Source organism: Nannobrachium achirus (genome assembly GCF_963921795.1).
Source record: "Nannobrachium achirus genome assembly, contig: SCAFFOLD_486, whole genome shotgun sequence".
NCBI lineage: Eukaryota > Metazoa > Chordata > Actinopteri > Myctophiformes > Myctophidae > Nannobrachium > Nannobrachium achirus.
In genome coordinates, this window is record NW_027665017.1 from 19,228 (window position 1) to 36,668 (window position 17,441).

At 44.8% G+C, this 17,441-nt stretch overlaps 1 protein-coding gene across 1 annotated transcript; it reads right to left on the reverse strand.

The window, feature by feature from the left end:
- Positions 1 to 782: 782 nt before the first annotated feature.
- On the reverse strand, positions 783 to 8,816 carry trim71 (tripartite motif containing 71, E3 ubiquitin protein ligase; the record flags this gene model as incomplete). Its single annotated transcript, XM_080754984.1, has 4 exons — positions 783 to 1,386; positions 3,758 to 3,898; positions 4,817 to 5,314; positions 8,574 to 8,816. Coding segments are annotated over 4 exons (1,455 nt in total), but the record flags the coding sequence as incomplete, so codon positions are not given.
- Positions 8,817 to 17,441: the final 8,625 nt, after the last annotated feature.

The following is a 17,441-nucleotide window of genomic DNA, read 5'->3' on the forward strand; positions in this document are numbered from 1 at the left end:
GGGTCCATGCACAACAACAAACTAAAACAAAAAGAAGATGGACGAAGCCTAGCCTAAAACATGAAATGACACCACGGCAACACTAGCGTCCTCTCCAGCGAAAGCCTTCCAATGGGAACGAATCATGCAGCCTCTACAGCGGTCTGAGTATTGTCTCAGCAACATTCAGGAGGTTTGGTTTCACCTCGTAATTCTGACAGCACAGCAAGAATTCCATTAATCCTGTGCAAATATTAACCCAAGAGTCTATTCTTTTATGTCTCTCGTTAAATATCAAAGTTTTTTGAGGTAGACTTCTTTTTTTTTTCTTTTTTCTTCTTTTGTAAAACTTCACGGACTATACCTCTGCTCGGTGACTATGAGTACATTCATAAAGAGCTAAATGAGGTAGGTATGGAGCAGAGGGTACAAGAAAGTGAGAAATTCCCTGAGATGATGAACGCGAGGAGAGCTCAGAGAGAGAGAGTTAAGAGCAGCGGAGACTGGAGGGGGAAATGGCTCTTTGTCATCTGATTATCGATTTGTAGTGGTCCCCAGTATGTCACACCTACCACAGATATCTGATTTGATCAAACATAAAATGTAAAAAATAATGATTTTCCCCCCTTCCATTTCTACCTGCTCCGAATCCTCCCTTTTAAACTCTCCCCCCGTTCTGTCTATTGATTCATTCTCTCTCCTCCAATTCCTTTCCCCCTGCTTTGAAAAAAAAAAAAAAGAAAAAAAAAAAAAAAGAAAATGCTAAAAGGCAAATGGAGCGAGAGAACGTAGACAAAGTAGAGAGATAAAAGATCAACTCTTTTTTTTTCTTTTTTAGAACTTGAGGATGCGATTATTTCCAAAGTCGACGACCACGATGACCCCGTCGGGCGTCACGGCCACGCCGGAGGGCCGGTCCATCTGTCCGAAGCCGCTCCCCTGCGTGCCGAACTTGCATAAGAAGTTCCCGTTGGGCTCGAACACCTGGACGCGGTGGTTGCGCGAGTCGGCCACGACGATGCGGTTCTCCTGGTCCACGGCCACGCCCTGCGGCCTCAGGAACTGCCCGTTGCCCGTGCCCTCCGAGCCCAGGAAGCGCGCCGACTGGCAGTCCGGCCGGATCACCAGCAGCCGGTGGTTGTTGAAGTCGGTGACCACCAGGTGGTCCTCGTGGTTGAAGGCCACGCCCCGGGGGGAGTCAAAGTGTTTCCACAGGGCCCCCTCGAAGCCGTACTTGTTGAGGAAGGAGCCGTCGGGGGCGAAGAGCTGCACGCGGTGGTTCCGGGTGTCCGACACCAGGATCTTGCCCTCCGAGTTGACCGCCACGTCCCAGGGGTAGTTGAACTGCCCGTTCTTGGTGCCCTTCTCGCCGAACTTGAGCAGGAACTGGCCCTCGAAAGTAAACACCTGTCAACAAAACAGAACACGTGCCTTTTAGAGCCCGGAACTTGTCTGGATGAAATATTTGTTAACTCATTGACTGCCAAGGCCCGAGTTTCCCGAGTTATTACAGTAGTCCCAGGCTGCCACAGCCCGAGTTTCCCGAGTTGGAAGCCATTTTGATTTTTTTTTTCTTTTTTTTTTTTTTTTTCAAAAAATGTTTTTATAAAAAGAATTCTAAAAATGCCTAAAATGTATTAGGCATGATCGCAATCGCGAAATTGCATGGTTAGCCCCATAACAAACACATCTTTCAAAATGGCAAAAATGGCTGTTTTGTCTGACTTTGAAGGCTTCTATCTCATGAATGCCTGAACGGATTTCCAAGCGGACTTTTTTGTTTGAAAGCTGTTAAAAAGTACTACACATATGGTGCATATATGGTGCATGGGCGTGCACGATCCGTGCACAAAAAATTGATCCGTGCACTAGAAATTTAGGAAGGTGGCAGTGTTTGTTTTGTCTGACTTTGAAGGCTTCTATCTCATGAATGCCTGAACGGATTTCCAAGCGGATTTTTTTGTTTGAAAGCTGTTAAAAAGTACTACACATATGGTGCATATATGGTGCATGGGCGTGCACGATCCGTGCACTAAAAATTGATCCGTGCACTAGAAATTTAGGAACGTGGCATCCTGGTACTTGGCGGCCATCTTGAAAAGGGCATTCAATGAGTTAATAATGGATTAGACCGGTGGTTCTCAAACGTTCACATTTCGAGGTCTCCCCATAAAGACCTCTCCATACTTCGACCGAAACCGCCGTTTTCGGTCAAAAGGTCCTTTTCTACCATAAACTTATATCCCTCGGGACTTCTGAAAAGCATTGGACCGAACGAGAGTTCGGAAATTTGCACGTCGGAAAACACAACTCACCGAACATTTCGGTCGAAGTATGGAGAGGCCTTAACTCTGACAGTGTACAAATAGAACCAAATTAACCCTTTATGGTTGACCCATATATACAGACTTACGGTTGTGCTCAAAATTCTCTGCAAAATTCTCCTCTCTGCAAATCTGGTTTATTGGCTAAATTCACAAACTGACAACTGAATGAAATAAATAAATCATACAAGAACAATATAAATAGCTCAAAAGTAACATTTGTTGTGTTTTTTTTCCAAATTCAATGCTAAATGCCACTTTCAATGCCACTTTCACTTTCGATTATTCAACTCTTAATTACACCTGGAAAACATCTGTAATCAACTGCGATCGACTAATCAAGGGCTTAAATAGTTGCATCAGATGTGCAATCTGGACTGACTAGAAGTTTGTTGACTTGTTGACTGTGATTAGAGCAGTTAGAAACATGGCTAAGTCTAAGGAATGGTCAGAAAAGTTCAGAGAAGAGATTATTGCTTTGTAAAAAAGAAAAAAAGGAAAAGGATATAAAACAATTGCAAATTGTTCCAAAGTACAGTTTTGAGCATAGTTGACAAGGGGTGCCCACACTTTTTTGACTTTTAAAATGACAAGCTCAACATGATCTACCCACCCAAAAAAATGTTACCTGAAGGGGCTTTGGAATAGTGGCACTGGCCTTACATATAAGGGGGAAAAAATGGAAATAGTGGTGGTAAAAATGTCTTCATCCCATTCTTTATGGAAGTGGTAGGTTTTCGGGTTCTTTGTAATGTTACTGACTTTTGAAAACAAAGCATTGCCTACTTTAGAAGGGAGCCGACAGGCCCTTCTTGATGTAAATCAACCAAGTCAAATAATTCAATTGAGAGATGCCAAAAAGAGGGGTTTTATGATTTGTTTTATACTTTTTTAAATATTTAAATTCTATATTCTTTAAGGGAATCTTATATTATCTACCTGCACAGCCTTTGTGATCTACTGGTAGATCACGATCTACCTTTTGGGCAGCCCTGTTCTAAGTCAAAGCAACAGTGGTTATACTAATGAACACATTTGTCAGAGGGGGTTGAATAATTTCGAGCCCAACTGTATATATGGGTCAATTTAGACCCCCTAAAGTAGTGGTTCTCAACCTGTGGTGCGTGTACCACTGGTGGTACATGGCACCCCTCTGGTGGTACTCAGGAGTTTATCTCACAATGCGACGCGTTGTGAGCTTGTAGATCGGCTATTTCCACTATCAATGTTCTTTTTAAAGTGTAAAGTTGTGTCTTTCATTTCTTTGTATATTTAGGTTACGTGTCATATCTGCCATGTGCAACTTCAAAGCCTACAAGCCAAACAGAAATGTAATTGTCAACGACAAAAACACAATTAAATCGTTAATGGCAATTATTCGAGAGATTAATGGTCATGTAAAATGTCATAATGGTGACAGCCCTACAAAAGGTCACACTGTACTGTATGCATACCTGCACACGGTGATTGTCCTTGTCCGTCACAATGATGCGTCTCTGACTGTCACACGCAACCCCGGCAGGACGGTCAAACTGACCCGGCCGAGAACCCAGAGAGCCAAACTTATGATGGAAGGCACCACAGGGCTTGAAGATCTGGTGAGAGAAGAGGGTTGGGTTCAGAATAGAGAAAACAATGCCAGGGTTCCTCAAAGAGCTGTGATGCAAGTTCAGGGGTGTCTGGAACACTTGGATAATATCTGGAATTCATCAATATCACTGCAGTTTGACCACTTAGAAACACAGACGAGTTGCACTGTACTTGGTGCCCTCTTCTTCCATCTACACCAAATCTGTTCACCAAAAGCAACAGACAAGCTCACACAACGCGTGATGCGTTGTGTGAGCTTGTCGATCTGTTGTTTTTGGTGAATGTTCCCCTCAGAACAGGGATGCTGGGGTTCAAGTGGTTACTTCAAGTATAACGTTATTTTCAATCTGTCCGATAATGGACAACGGATATGTCTCAATTTATATTGTATCTTAACTCATTTACCGCCTCTCCCGATAGTCCTGAGAAAATCCCTATGTTCGTCTCCGCCGGGCCCGATAATCCAGAGACTTTAATATGCTTTTATCGCTATAAAACATTTAAAATTGTAATCGCTGTTTATCGCTGTTTAAGCGATATTATCACTTATCGTGATAAAAAACACTCACGATAATTGTATCGTGGAGATTTCATTTATCGTGAAATCGTCCTCCGTCAAGCTCAGGGATCAATTCAGCTTTTATTTGCAGAGCTGCATATCCGATACCATTTGAACCCTGTTTTTCTACGAAATCTCTTTGCTAAAAAATTGCCAATCTACAAGCTCAACGCAACGCGCTGTAAGCTTGTAGATCTGCTATTTTTTGCCAAATGTTCCGCCCCAGGATAATGGATGTTGGGGATATTTTGATTATTATAGTCGGGATTTCTTCGGTCACAATAATCGTGATATGAAACGTCCACATCGTCCCATCACTAGCTAGAGAGTGTGTACCATGCAGACGACGGCGCTCTGTACGTACCTGTACGCGGTTGTTACTGCGGTCGGCGACCACCACGTAGCCCTCCTTGTCCACGCTGATGCCCCAGGGACGACACAGCTGTCCGTCTCCCTCGCCCTCGCAGCCGAAGGCGGACACCTGCGTGCCCAGGGCGCCGTAGCTCCGGCCAGACTTCACCGTCACCTTGAAGGGGCTTCCCAGGATGTGCTGGTTGCACACCAGCACCGACACCAGGTGCTCGCCCTCGCTCTTGGGCAGGTAGCTGACCGTGTACGAGCCGTTCTGGTGGTCCGTCACGTCCGCCGCCGAGAGGTTGCCGTCCGACGCCGACATGAAGACGGCGGAGACCGCGTCGCCGCCGGAGAGGCGGGGCTCGCCGTCGTGGTCGTAGCCCATCACGGTGAAGGAGGCGGGCTTGCCGCGGAGCGCCGTCTTCAGGCCCTCGCCGTGGGCTTTGGTGACGGGGGCGAAGGCCCCGCTGCTGATCAGACCCATGGACTGGAGAGCGATGTGCAGCGCCTGGGAGGAGAGGAGACCGCCCGGGAATTACTATCACACACTAGGGCATTAACGAAAAAGTCGACAAGTCGACTCAGTCGACTTCATTACACAAGTTGACTCCCACCAGAGAAAGTCAAAAGTCGAAGTTGAAAAAATAAATAATAATAAATACATTATTTTGTGAAAATAGCAGGCTCACAACGCTTCGCAACGCGAGGCGTTGTGAGCATGTTTCTGCCTCTATTTGACAATTTGGACAATGTTTAATTTGTCCTTTTAGAGTCCTTAAATTGGCACTTTAGAAATGTGAAGATACCCTCTATACTTTATGTTGGTTTGTTTACAGTTGAGTGAGAAAACAATGTTTCACATTAAGTTAATCATCTGGGGACCACCCAAAATAATTGGGAGGGTCGTGCGTGATGTGATGACGTCCTCAAACGATAAAGTCGACTTCAACTCAACTTTTTACTGAGTCGAGTCGACTTGCAAAAATCACAAGTCGTTAATGCCCCCAAACAATGATTTCAGCTGTGCTGGATGTGAAAGAGCTGAAGTGCTCCCTCTGACAAACACTATGCTAGGCGGCTAGGCTAGCAGTTTTCATGTGAAGTTCAGGGACATAGTAGCTAAATGAGGCATTCACAATTACAAATTCCTCTCGAATATCTTAATTACAATTAAATTAAGTTGACATGTTTTTCTTTTAACACATCGGATGCCCACGTTTATTCAGGGTTTACCCTCACAGGGGCCCATCGTCTCCATGGCAACACGTCATTTACATACCTTCGCGTCGTGGAAAAAGTATCCGTAATACGTTGAGTAAATGTAATCCAAGTATGTCCAGTTTATTTTCACGATGATCTTTTCTTTCAGTCAGGACAGCTTTTTACCAATCTTGGGCCACAGCGTGTGTGTCATGGGCGGTAGAAAGGGTCGCGTTTTGAACATGGTGATTGAAAAAGCTAGACCAGGAGAGGAATCCGCCATGTTACGTTACCTCCGCCGCGTCACTGGGAAAATAGTATCCATGATACGAGTAAATGTAATCCACGGATGTCCTGTTTATTTTTACGATAAAGTTTTCTTTCAGTCAGGACATCTTTTTTATCAAACCTGGGCCACAGCGTTTGTGTCACGGTAGGTAGAAAGGACCGCGCATTGAACATGGTGATTGAAAAAGCTAGACTAGGAGAAGAATCCGCCATGTTACGTGTATCTCCGCCGAGACTCCGTTACTGGGAAAATACTAGTATCCATGATACATACGAGTCGTGCAAGCCTGCGAGGGGACGATAGAGTGCAGTGCAGGATAGGAACAGAAGCTTGTGATTGGCTGCAGGGAGACTGCACATCCTGGTCACGTGTACCGCGCTGCATTTTGGGAAATGTAGTGTTTTTCCCATATTGTTGGCGTTTGATCACCGTGGTAGAGCCTTCATTGCGGTAGCAATGTACAGTAACTACAGTACAGTATAGATTATTGTAAAACGCGTCAAACGCGTCGTGGGCCTCCAGAGACATCAAAGAGATTGGCGTGTAGACACCTCGTGGGCACCCGATGTGTTAAGGGCAACTGTTGTATAATCGCAATATTACACTCGAAGGTCTGCCTTATCGCGGTTATTTGCACTTCAGCCCTGCCTAAGGAACTCGCCTTCGGCTCGATCCTGCAGAAAGGCTGGCGTGAAAATAGCAGATCTACATGCTCACAACGCCTCGCAAAGCGAGGCGTTGTGAGCATGTAGATCTGCTATTTTCACAATAGAACATGTTATATAAAATGTAATGCCTCAACTCTTAGTGCTCGTCAGGGTGGGGGGTCCCCAGTTCAAATATGATTATTTCAGGGGTCGCAGCCTGAAAAGGTTGAGAACCACGGATCTACAGGATATTTTGGATCTACAGGATATTGTGTTGTTGCAGCAGCGGCCCCTGGGTAACCTATGTGAGTAAATCTAGACAGGGTGCTTTTCTCATGTGGCCGGCCCACCAGAAATGAAAACCTGTGACCTATTTTGGGGTCCTGACCCATTGTTTAACCCCCCCACCCCAGCAGTGGTACTCTACTGCACTGATACCAAAACCTTTTAGCTTAGGACCCAAAAGAGAAATTAAGACGTTTCTCCAGGACCGTAGTGAAAAAACTAAAAACAAAAGCAGATCTATAATCTGCTTGTAGATCGTCTAATTTCACTTCTTCTTGAACATTAGTTTTCTATGGAATTTGAGATTTTTCTTATTAATGAAATTACTTAGAAACATTATTGGACAAAATGTAGGAAACCAAAAATTAAGCTACCCATAAAGTTTTGTGCGCGAATGCTGTACCTCTACAAATTAAACATTGGCCAAATAGAGGCAGAAATTGTGAAAATAGACGATCTACATGTAGACCATCTATTTTCACAATAGAACCGTGTTATACAAAATGTAACGCCTCAACTCTTAGTGACGATATTTTAGTGATTATGTTGTGAGGAAAACGTTGAGATAACAGCCATTTTGGTTAGAACTGATTGAAAATAACTTTGTGCTTCAAGTTTAAAATGATACTAAATGTTTTTTCAAGTGTCCAAATAAATTCCAAATACTATCAAATGATCTCGCGGCACCCCTGGACTGCCGTCACGGCACCCAAGGGTTTGCCTGACTGCTAGCGTCCGACTCACACCACACTACGTGAGGAAGAGAGTCTGAAATTGAGGGCAGACATTCTATTTCGGCGGGGGGGGGGGGGGGGGGGGGGACACACGCGACGGCGACGTGGCGTGACATTGCAAAAATACGTTATTTCTCATAACATATTATATGTCTGCATGTTTACGTTAGTGAAAAATGGTATTAAAACGTGATGAAACGGCACTATTGCATCGTTTATTAAAATAATACGAGTCGAGTCTGACTCTGCCATGACAGTTTTCACGGACCAATCAGAGTCCACTAGACTCTCACGTGGGCAGAGGACACCAATCAGAGTCCACGAGCGAGTCTCACGTGAGCTCAAGAGCTCTGTTTGGAGGGGGCTGGGACCGGAGCAGCCTACCACGTGCCCCAAGCATACAACCCTGATTGGCCCATTCAATGCGCCCGCTCTTCAGGCGCGCAGGAAATAAAATAAAATATGTGCAGCTTCAGTCCACACTACACACCACCCACCAGCAGGGGGTGGTGATGTGCGGACTGAAGTGTCAGGCTACCCAAGGGTGCCCCGTCACCCAAGGGTGCCCCGTCACCCACTTTGAAAAGCCCTGCTCCATGGAGTGGTGTGTACCTGGTCTGGGGGGGTGAACATGAAGCGGTCGTCCTCCTGGGGTGCCAGGAGGCCCCGGAGGGCCTTGAGCTCGTGGATCTGGGTGAGCATGCGCTCGCGGGCCAGCAGCACGTCCAGGTGGCGGCCCTCGTCCAGGACCTGGCTGACCGCCGCGATGGTGCTGTCCAGCTTGGACAGGCTCTGGTGGAGCTTCTCCACCTGCAGGTAGAGGGACTTGGCCTTCACCTGACGGATCTTCTCCACCTGAGGACAAGGGGTCGGGGTTAGGAAGTGACGATGATGATTAGGGCTGTCACAATTATTATTATTACATAATCGTCTAATCGTGATTATTTGACATTATCGCAATTATTTTGTCATAATCGTGAATGTTGAAAAATGTCAGAAATAGTGGAAATAGCAGATCTACAAGCTCACAACGCGTCGCGATGCGACGCGTTGTGAGCTTGTAGATCGGCTATTTCCACTATCAATGTTATTTTTTAAGTAGTAAGTTGTCAAATATGTCAGTAATTTCTTCATGTATTTAGGTTATGTGTCATATCTGCCATGTGCAACTTCAAAGCCTAAAAGCCAAACAGAAATGTAATTGTCAATGACAAAAACACAATTAAATCGTTAATCGCCAATTATTTGAGTGACAATTAAGCGTCATGTAAAATGTCATATCGGGACAGCCCTAATGACGATAAAAGAAATATATATAAATATACCAGTAAGACTCCCTAATCGGGAGATAAGCGACCACCAGGTCGCATACACAAACTTTAGAAGGCAATCGTAGCCGATCGGGAGGGAATATGGGAAATGGGACAGATCCATGTTGATGACATGACTCTAGACTAGAGGTACTGTGTACCGCTTTGCGTGATTTTAGGGCAAAATCTGTAGGAGCAGTGTCCAACAATGTGTTTTTCAAGAATCAGCCTCATGGTGGCGCTAGAAGAGGGCCATGTGATGACTGCCAGTGGAGGAGAGAGAGAGAGAGGCCGGTCAAAATTATTACATAATCGTCTAATCGCAATTATTTTGTCATAATCGTTTCTATGTTGAAATTTTCCTATATTTTCAACCATTTTCAAAAATAGTGGAAATAGCAGATCTACAAGCTCACACCGCGTTGCAACGCGTTGTGAGTTTATCAATGTTCTTCTTTTAAGTATAAAGTTTTCAAATATGTCAGTAATGTCTTTGTATATTTAGGTTATGTGTCATATCGGCCATGTGCAACTTCTAAAGCCTAAAAGCCAAACAGGAATGTAATTGTCAGCGACAAAAACACAATTAAATCTTGATCGCAATTATTTGAGTGACAATTAATCGTCATGTAAAATGTCATAATCGTGACAGCTCTACAGTATTATATATCATCGTTGTCGGGTGGAAACATTGTATGTCCAAAACCTTCCTTATTTATTTATTTAAAGAAACAATTCAAAATTGTGAAAATCTACAAGCACACAGATCTGCTATTTTCACTACTTTTGTGCTACACTTCTGTATGATGAAGTATCGCCTTAATTTACAGGGAAGCAGCAGCTTAAATATACAAAGTAATGGCAATATGCAATGCAAAGTGACATGTCTACACAGCATGGTTTAGACTAGAGAGTCATCCACAGTCATATCTAGTCAACTTGGCTGAATGCAGTAAAGAGAAAAACACAGAAAAACAAACAAGGTGAGCTTGAGGTGTGTATTTGAGTTGCATTTTCAGCGCCCTCTGGTGGACACCTTTGGCAGACAGTGACATAACATACAGACAGCCTCATTACACTAGTGTTTCCATCATGATGTTGTCATGCTGATGCTGCTCAACTAAAAACAATAGAGGCACACAATAAAATAAATGAAAAGGAAGAGCCAGGGAAATGGAGAAGCATCTAGACCAGTTCATCTGACCCGTTTTTACATCACTAAAACGCCAGAGCTTCTCTTATCTGGTTATATACATTTCAACGTAAGAGCGCACAAAGATAAAGTTACCGCACAGTCAGGGGAAAAAAAAGCAGCGCACCGAACGGCGGACAGGACGCGAGAAGCAGAGAGAGAGGCTGCAGCTTTACTTAGCATGGCCTAACAAAAGGGAACGCCAACACAATAGTCCGGCTGACTCCATACGAAAAGGAGAACATTTCATGGCGGGGCAGGGAGCCCTGAATGAAAACAAAGGGGTGTCCGAGAGAGAGAGAGAGAGAGAGGGCTCCTTTTGTTATAATCCTTCTTGTAAACTGAACTGTAATTTGCATCTGTGGGGACTAGAGTTACACTTTATGGCCAAGCGAGAACAAAGGCCCAAAGTTAGTCTTTCTAGCAGAGCAGCGGTTGAGACGGGGCTCCTCAGTAGGAAGCCCAGGCACACAGCGAGAGACATGGTGTGTGTTTCAAAGAGCCCAGGCCCAACAGGCCGCAGGAGAACACGGAAGAAAAGGGCTTGAACGCAGGGGCGTCACAAGGGGGGGGGGGGGGGAGTGGGACTGAGTTACCAGGGCCCAAGGTGGAGGAGGGGCCTTAATTATTTTATACTTTAGCTAGTGAAAAATAGCAGATCTACAAGCTCGCAGCGCGGCACTCGGCTTGTAGATCTGCTATTTTTTAAAAGTCGTGAAAATGTGTGCAAATCTTTGAATATATGTATTTTTTTTAAGCGAACATTAGTAACTCAAATTTTGCTTTTGGGGGGTCCCTGGGCTGGAACTAAATATTTTGAGATGGGGGTCTGTGGCCAAATACATAACATTTTGGGGGTCCTTCGCGTGTCTCAGCACTGACATAAAACATAGGTTAAGGTAAGACACTTGGGTAGAATCGGGTCAAAAATATTCAAAGGCAAATTCTCACAATTAAATTCAAAAACAGCAGCCCAACAAGCTTGCAGCTGTGAGCTTGTAGGTATGCTATTTTTCAACAGTTATAGCACAAAATAACGTGTTCCTAGCAGTCTAAATGGGTTAAACCCCTTCCCCCTATGAAGAACATTCATCCATGGGGGGCCCGCAGTGAATCCTTGTACCCTCCCTGGGCCCAGAATGTGGTGCGACAGGGGCGTCACACCAAAACGAGAGAGAGAGAGAAAGAGAGAGAAATGGAGAAAGGGGGAGAAGGAGGGGGAGAAGGGGGCTTAGTGTGTGCAGGGTTAGGGGTGCCTGTAATGACTTTATCAGAGAGCGGAGTCAGGTTGAGGATAAAGAGAGTGTTCTGCAGGGCCTATAGGGGCATTAAAGAGGCAACATGGGTAAGTGAAAACCTCCTGAGTGACATCTTGACCTCAGCGCTTATACTGTTCGCACACACACACACGCGTGTGCATGCGCGCACACACGCAAACAAGTACACACACACACACACACACACACACACACGGAAGCTGTCAGATCAGAGGGAGTGAGGCGGAGGGCAGGTTTTACGATGTTACCGAGCCCGCTCCAAGCGGAAGGGGAGGAATAAGGGCTTTCTTTAATGGTACACGGGAAAGACTAGGTTCAATTAATGGCTCTACCTCCCCTCATAGCTTAGTCCACAGCAGCGCGCACGCGCGCACACACACACGCACCCCCACCCACACAACACACACACACACACTTTGACTAGGGCATTCACGAACAGTGATTTTTAGTATTCAACCTCAAAGTATTCGAATAGTCGAATATTCGACAGGACTGGACAAACTGTCAAATATTAAGTAAGCAAGAGGCAAACATTGCCGATCTACATGCTCACAACATGCTCACATGTAGATCTGCTATTTTCAAAATATTTATCTGCGGAACCGAGTCACATTAAATGTAATACCTACAATTCCAAGTGCTTGTCAGGGTGGGGGTCCCCAGTTCAAATATGTTTATTTTGGGGGTCACGGCCTAAAAAGGTTTGAGAACCCCTGGTATAGAGCATTAACAAATTCATCCACCAGGGGCATTGATAAGTCATTCTTAATGACTTCCTATCTAGCCAAGCTTTACAAACTACCGGTATATATTTTTTAAAGAGAAAAAAAAGAAGAAAAAAAGAAAAGAAAGGCAAATATTCGACTTCGGTGAACAACGTCGAATACTTGATATTCGAATATTCTAATATTTGGTGAATGCCCTAACACACACACACACACACACCAAGCATGACAAGAAACCGATTTAACTGTATTCATTAATATTGCTCATTTAAATCCTAAGACTGCAAAAATTGTCAATGTGTCTGTATTTGACTGTGTTGGTCACTTTTACAGTGCGGTGCATACGGTATGTCAAGCCTTCACACACCCTTTCTCAACGAACAGTAAAGAAAGCCATGCAACAGAGTATTGGTAAGATATTGTTATTCAATCTAGCAAAGCAACTCATTTTGCGTCTCAGGGTCGAGGGACCTCCTCAGGGGGTGGAGAGGCCTTCTCATTTCTACCCCCAAAAAGCCTCTCTTTCCCTGGGTAACATTAGGCCTTGGGGGCCCAAGGTGTCTGGCTGATAATATACTACACAGCCCATTATATCTTTATTGCGTTTTTGGCTTTCGTCACAGTTACTAGTTTACTGGAGCTAGTTTACGCCTTCTAACCCGACACCCCCCACTTATTTTCCTTGAATCGTAATGTAAAATTATTCTGACAGTGTTTCTAAAACTTTGACTTTTCTCTCCTTAACAAATGTATACTGTCAGAGTTACAGACTTGTAAGGGTCAATTTAGACCCCCATAAAGGACACAGAGTCCCTGAAATCCACTTTGAGAACCACTGATCTAGGATTATCTTAACACACTTGGTGCCAAACACGAGTTTCCCCGAGTTGGCCGCTTTTGAAAAAAACTTCCGGTTTCGGCATGATCGCGAAATGATCAGGCATGTTTGTCTACATTTGAAGAAAACACTATAGCCTCTATCTTTTGAATACCTGAACGGATTTCCAAGCGGATTTTTTTGTTTGAAAGCTGTGAAGGGTGCATCATCCGTACATGAACCGTGCACATCGTGCACATTAAAAGTTAAGATTCTGGCAATTGGAAGACATTAGACATTTTCATTCTTGGCAGCAAGCAGGTTAAGTGCCACCACCAACTCTCACACACAAAAAATGGCAAAAGCCATTTCCTATGGATGCTGCCACTGAGATTCAGTGATCCAGGTCATGTGTCCTGCTGCCTTGAGGCGGTTGGTCATGGGATTTGCACACACACTAGGGTATTCACCAAATATTTGAATGTTCGAATATTCGAATATCAAAGTCAATATTCAAAGTTTTTCACCAAAGTCGAATATTCGCTTATTTTAATTTTTTTATTTTATTTATTGTTTTCTCTTTAAAAAATATATTCATAAAGCTTGGCTAGATAGGAAGTCATAAGAATGAGTTGTCAATGCCCCTGGTGGATGAATTTGTTAATGCTCTATACCAGGGGTTCTCAAACCTTTTTAGGCTGTGACACCCAAAATAAACATATTTGAACTGGGGACCCCCACCCTGACAAGCACTTTTGTAATTGTAGGTATTACATTTAATGTGACTCAGTTCTGCAGATAAATATTGTGAATATAGCCGATCTACATGCTCACAACGCCTCGCAATGCGAGGCGTTGTGAGCATGTATAGCAATGTTTGCCTCTTGCTTACTTAATATTTGACAGTTTGGTCGGTCCTGTCGAATATTCGACTATTCGAATACTTTGAGATCGAATAATTCGAATTCTAAAAATCACTATTCATGAATGCCACACACACACACACACACACACACACACACACACACACACACACACACACACACACACACACACACACACACACACACACACACACACACACACACACACACACACACACACACACACACAGTACAAAGCATATAAAGAAACATTTAATGGACATCATGGCCTCCCTGCATGCGCCCACCGTTACACGACCGTGTCTCACATCCGAACCTGGCAGAGCTTTATGTGTGAGAACGTGTCCAGAGAGACCCCTGCACGGCATGCCAGCCATAAAACAACCTTCATCTGACAAACGGTGTCAGCGGAAATCGTGCTGGAATGAGTTACCACTGAGCCTTGTAGAGATAGGACAACGATGTACAGTTGGGGTGGGGGGGGCTACTGAATCTGGTGGGTGGACAGAGCAATAGGCCCAAAACCAGATAAGACAGGATAACAAACTAGAGATGAAAAACACATGGACGGGTAGTCTAATAACATGAGGGAGGAGAGAGAGAGAGAGAGAGAGAGAAAGGCAGAACAAAAGAATACAGGGACAGAAAGAAAGGGAGAATGCCTTTTAACTCGGGGTGTGAATCTCCATCACTGTGGCGATACGATACGCATCTCGATACACTGCCAGCGATACGATATAATTGTGATACATTAAAGTCCTGCCCATACGATACATCACGATTCACTCCTGTTCCCGATACGATGCGATTCACGATTCACCACGATTCAAGCACACATCCCACATTTCAAAAAAATATATAGCTACTAAAAATGTATTATATTTAAATTCAAGGCAATTTATTGTTTCACTGTAGTACTAGACTCTGTCTAACAACCCAACATACAGTATAGTATTCTGACTGGGAGAACACAAATAGGGATGGGTATCGTTTGGATTTTTACGATTCCGGTTCCGGTTTCGGTTCTGCTTATCGGTTCCGGTTCCAAACGGTTCCTATTTCGGTTCCAAAATGGTTTGGTTTTTACACAAAAACCTTTTTTTAAATTTAATTTTAATGTTTAATTTACAGTTTTAATTAATCATTTAAAACATAATTTTTTAATTGAATTTGAATGTTTAATTACAGTTTTAATGAATTATGACAAATGAAATCATATTTCAATGTCTTCAGCGATACTCTTATTCTGAAGAGATTAAGAAGTCGACCACCGTCTGGAAGTATTATTGCATTACGAAAATGACCACCGCCTGGAAGTCTTATTGCGGCTAGCGCAACATATCTTATTCTGAAAAGATTTGACAAAATAACACAGCTCGGCGAGCGAGCGACAGAGAGCTGAGCCCGCAGTCGCACCATAACCCAGAGAGACACGCAGGGGTCCGCAAGCACTGTTGCTGTTGCCGTACAGTCTTTCAGATGAATGCCACGCTGTCATAAATGTTTCGACTCCATCTCACGTCTCTCTGTGGCTGTGCAGGGCTCAGCTGTACTGGTGGACGGGCTGCTAATTTTGCTAGCATCGCTGTTGTTGTTGACTGAGTGGCAACGCAGTTGTCCCCCGTTTGTGTGTGCGCTTGTGTGTCTGTGTTTGGAGAAATACAAGAGCCGCTTCCCAATTCAGAGTGTGCGCCCTTCGTAGTGTAGCCCGTGTAGGGCTTATCCTGTGAAGTGCACGTAATGTAATGTAGCCTTTTTTGAAAGGATAGCACGTCTTTTTTTTTTTACTGGTGCGTCTAGGAATCGATAAGCGGTACCGAAAGTAAATATTATTTTTGGGTACCCAGGAACCGTCATGTCCTTATCGGTTCTGTCCCGGTACCGAATTTCGGTACCCAACCCTAAACACAAAGCTGCTGGCTATTGTAGAATTGTTTGATAACTAATCATATAGTAGGCCTATGTCATTATTAGTGTCTTCAACTGGGGGTCAGGGACCCCAATCCTCAGGGTCATTACAGGGGGGCTGTCAAATATGTGTGTGATACAGTAGGCTATAATAACATTGTTTTCTTACTCAACAGTAAACAAACCAACATAAAGTAGAGGGTATCTGCACATTTCTAGAGTGACAATTTAAGGACTTTTTAATACCTCCAAAATGACAAATTAAACATTGGCCAAATTGTCAAATATTAGAGGCAGAAATTGTGAAAATAGCCGATCTACATGCTCACAACGCCTCGCAACACGAGGCGTTGTGAGCATGTAGATCGGCTATTTTCATAGAACCGTGTTATACAAAATGTAATGCATCAACTCTTAGTGCTCATTGGGGTGGTGGTGGGGGGGGGGGGGGTCCACAGTTCATATATGATTATTTTGGGGGTCGCGGCCTGAAAAGGTTGAGAACCACTGGTCCACACAACACCAACATCACCAAATGACTCGGGTGAAAATGATATGACCAGACCTTCTCTCAGTAATACTAAGCCTGTCCGTACAGGGCAGGACAGGACAGGACAGGACAGGACAGGACAGGACAGGACAGGACAGGACAGGACAGGACAGGGGACAGGACAGAGGACAGGACAGGACAGGACAGGACAGGACAGTAACAGGACAGGACAGGACAGGACAGGACAGGACAGGACAGGACAGGACAGGACAGGAGACAGGACAGGAGACAGGACAGGACAGGACAGGACAGGACAGGATAGGACACAGGGCAGGACAGGACAGGACAGGATAGGACACAGGGCAGGACAGGACAGGACAGGACAGGACAGGACAGGACAGGACAGGACAGGACAGTAACAGGACAGGACAGGACAGGACAGGACAGGACAGGACAGTAACAGGACAGGACAGGACAGGACAGAGGACAGGACAGGACAGGACAGTAACAGGACAGGACAGGACAGGACATTACAGGACAGGACAGGACAGGACAGGACAGGACAGGACAGGACAGTAACAGGACAGGACAGGGGACAGGACAGAGGACAGGACAGGACAGGACAGGACAGGACAGTAACAGGACAGGACAGGACAGGAGACAGGACAGGACAGGACAGGACAGGACAGGACAGGACAGGATAGGACACAGGGCAGGACAGGACAGGACAGGACAGGACAGGACAGGACAGGACAGGATAGGACACAGGGCAGGACAGGACAGGACAGGACAGGACAGGACAGGACAGGACAGGACAGGACAGGACAGGACACAGGACAGGACAGGACAGGACAGGACAGGACAGGACAGGACAGGG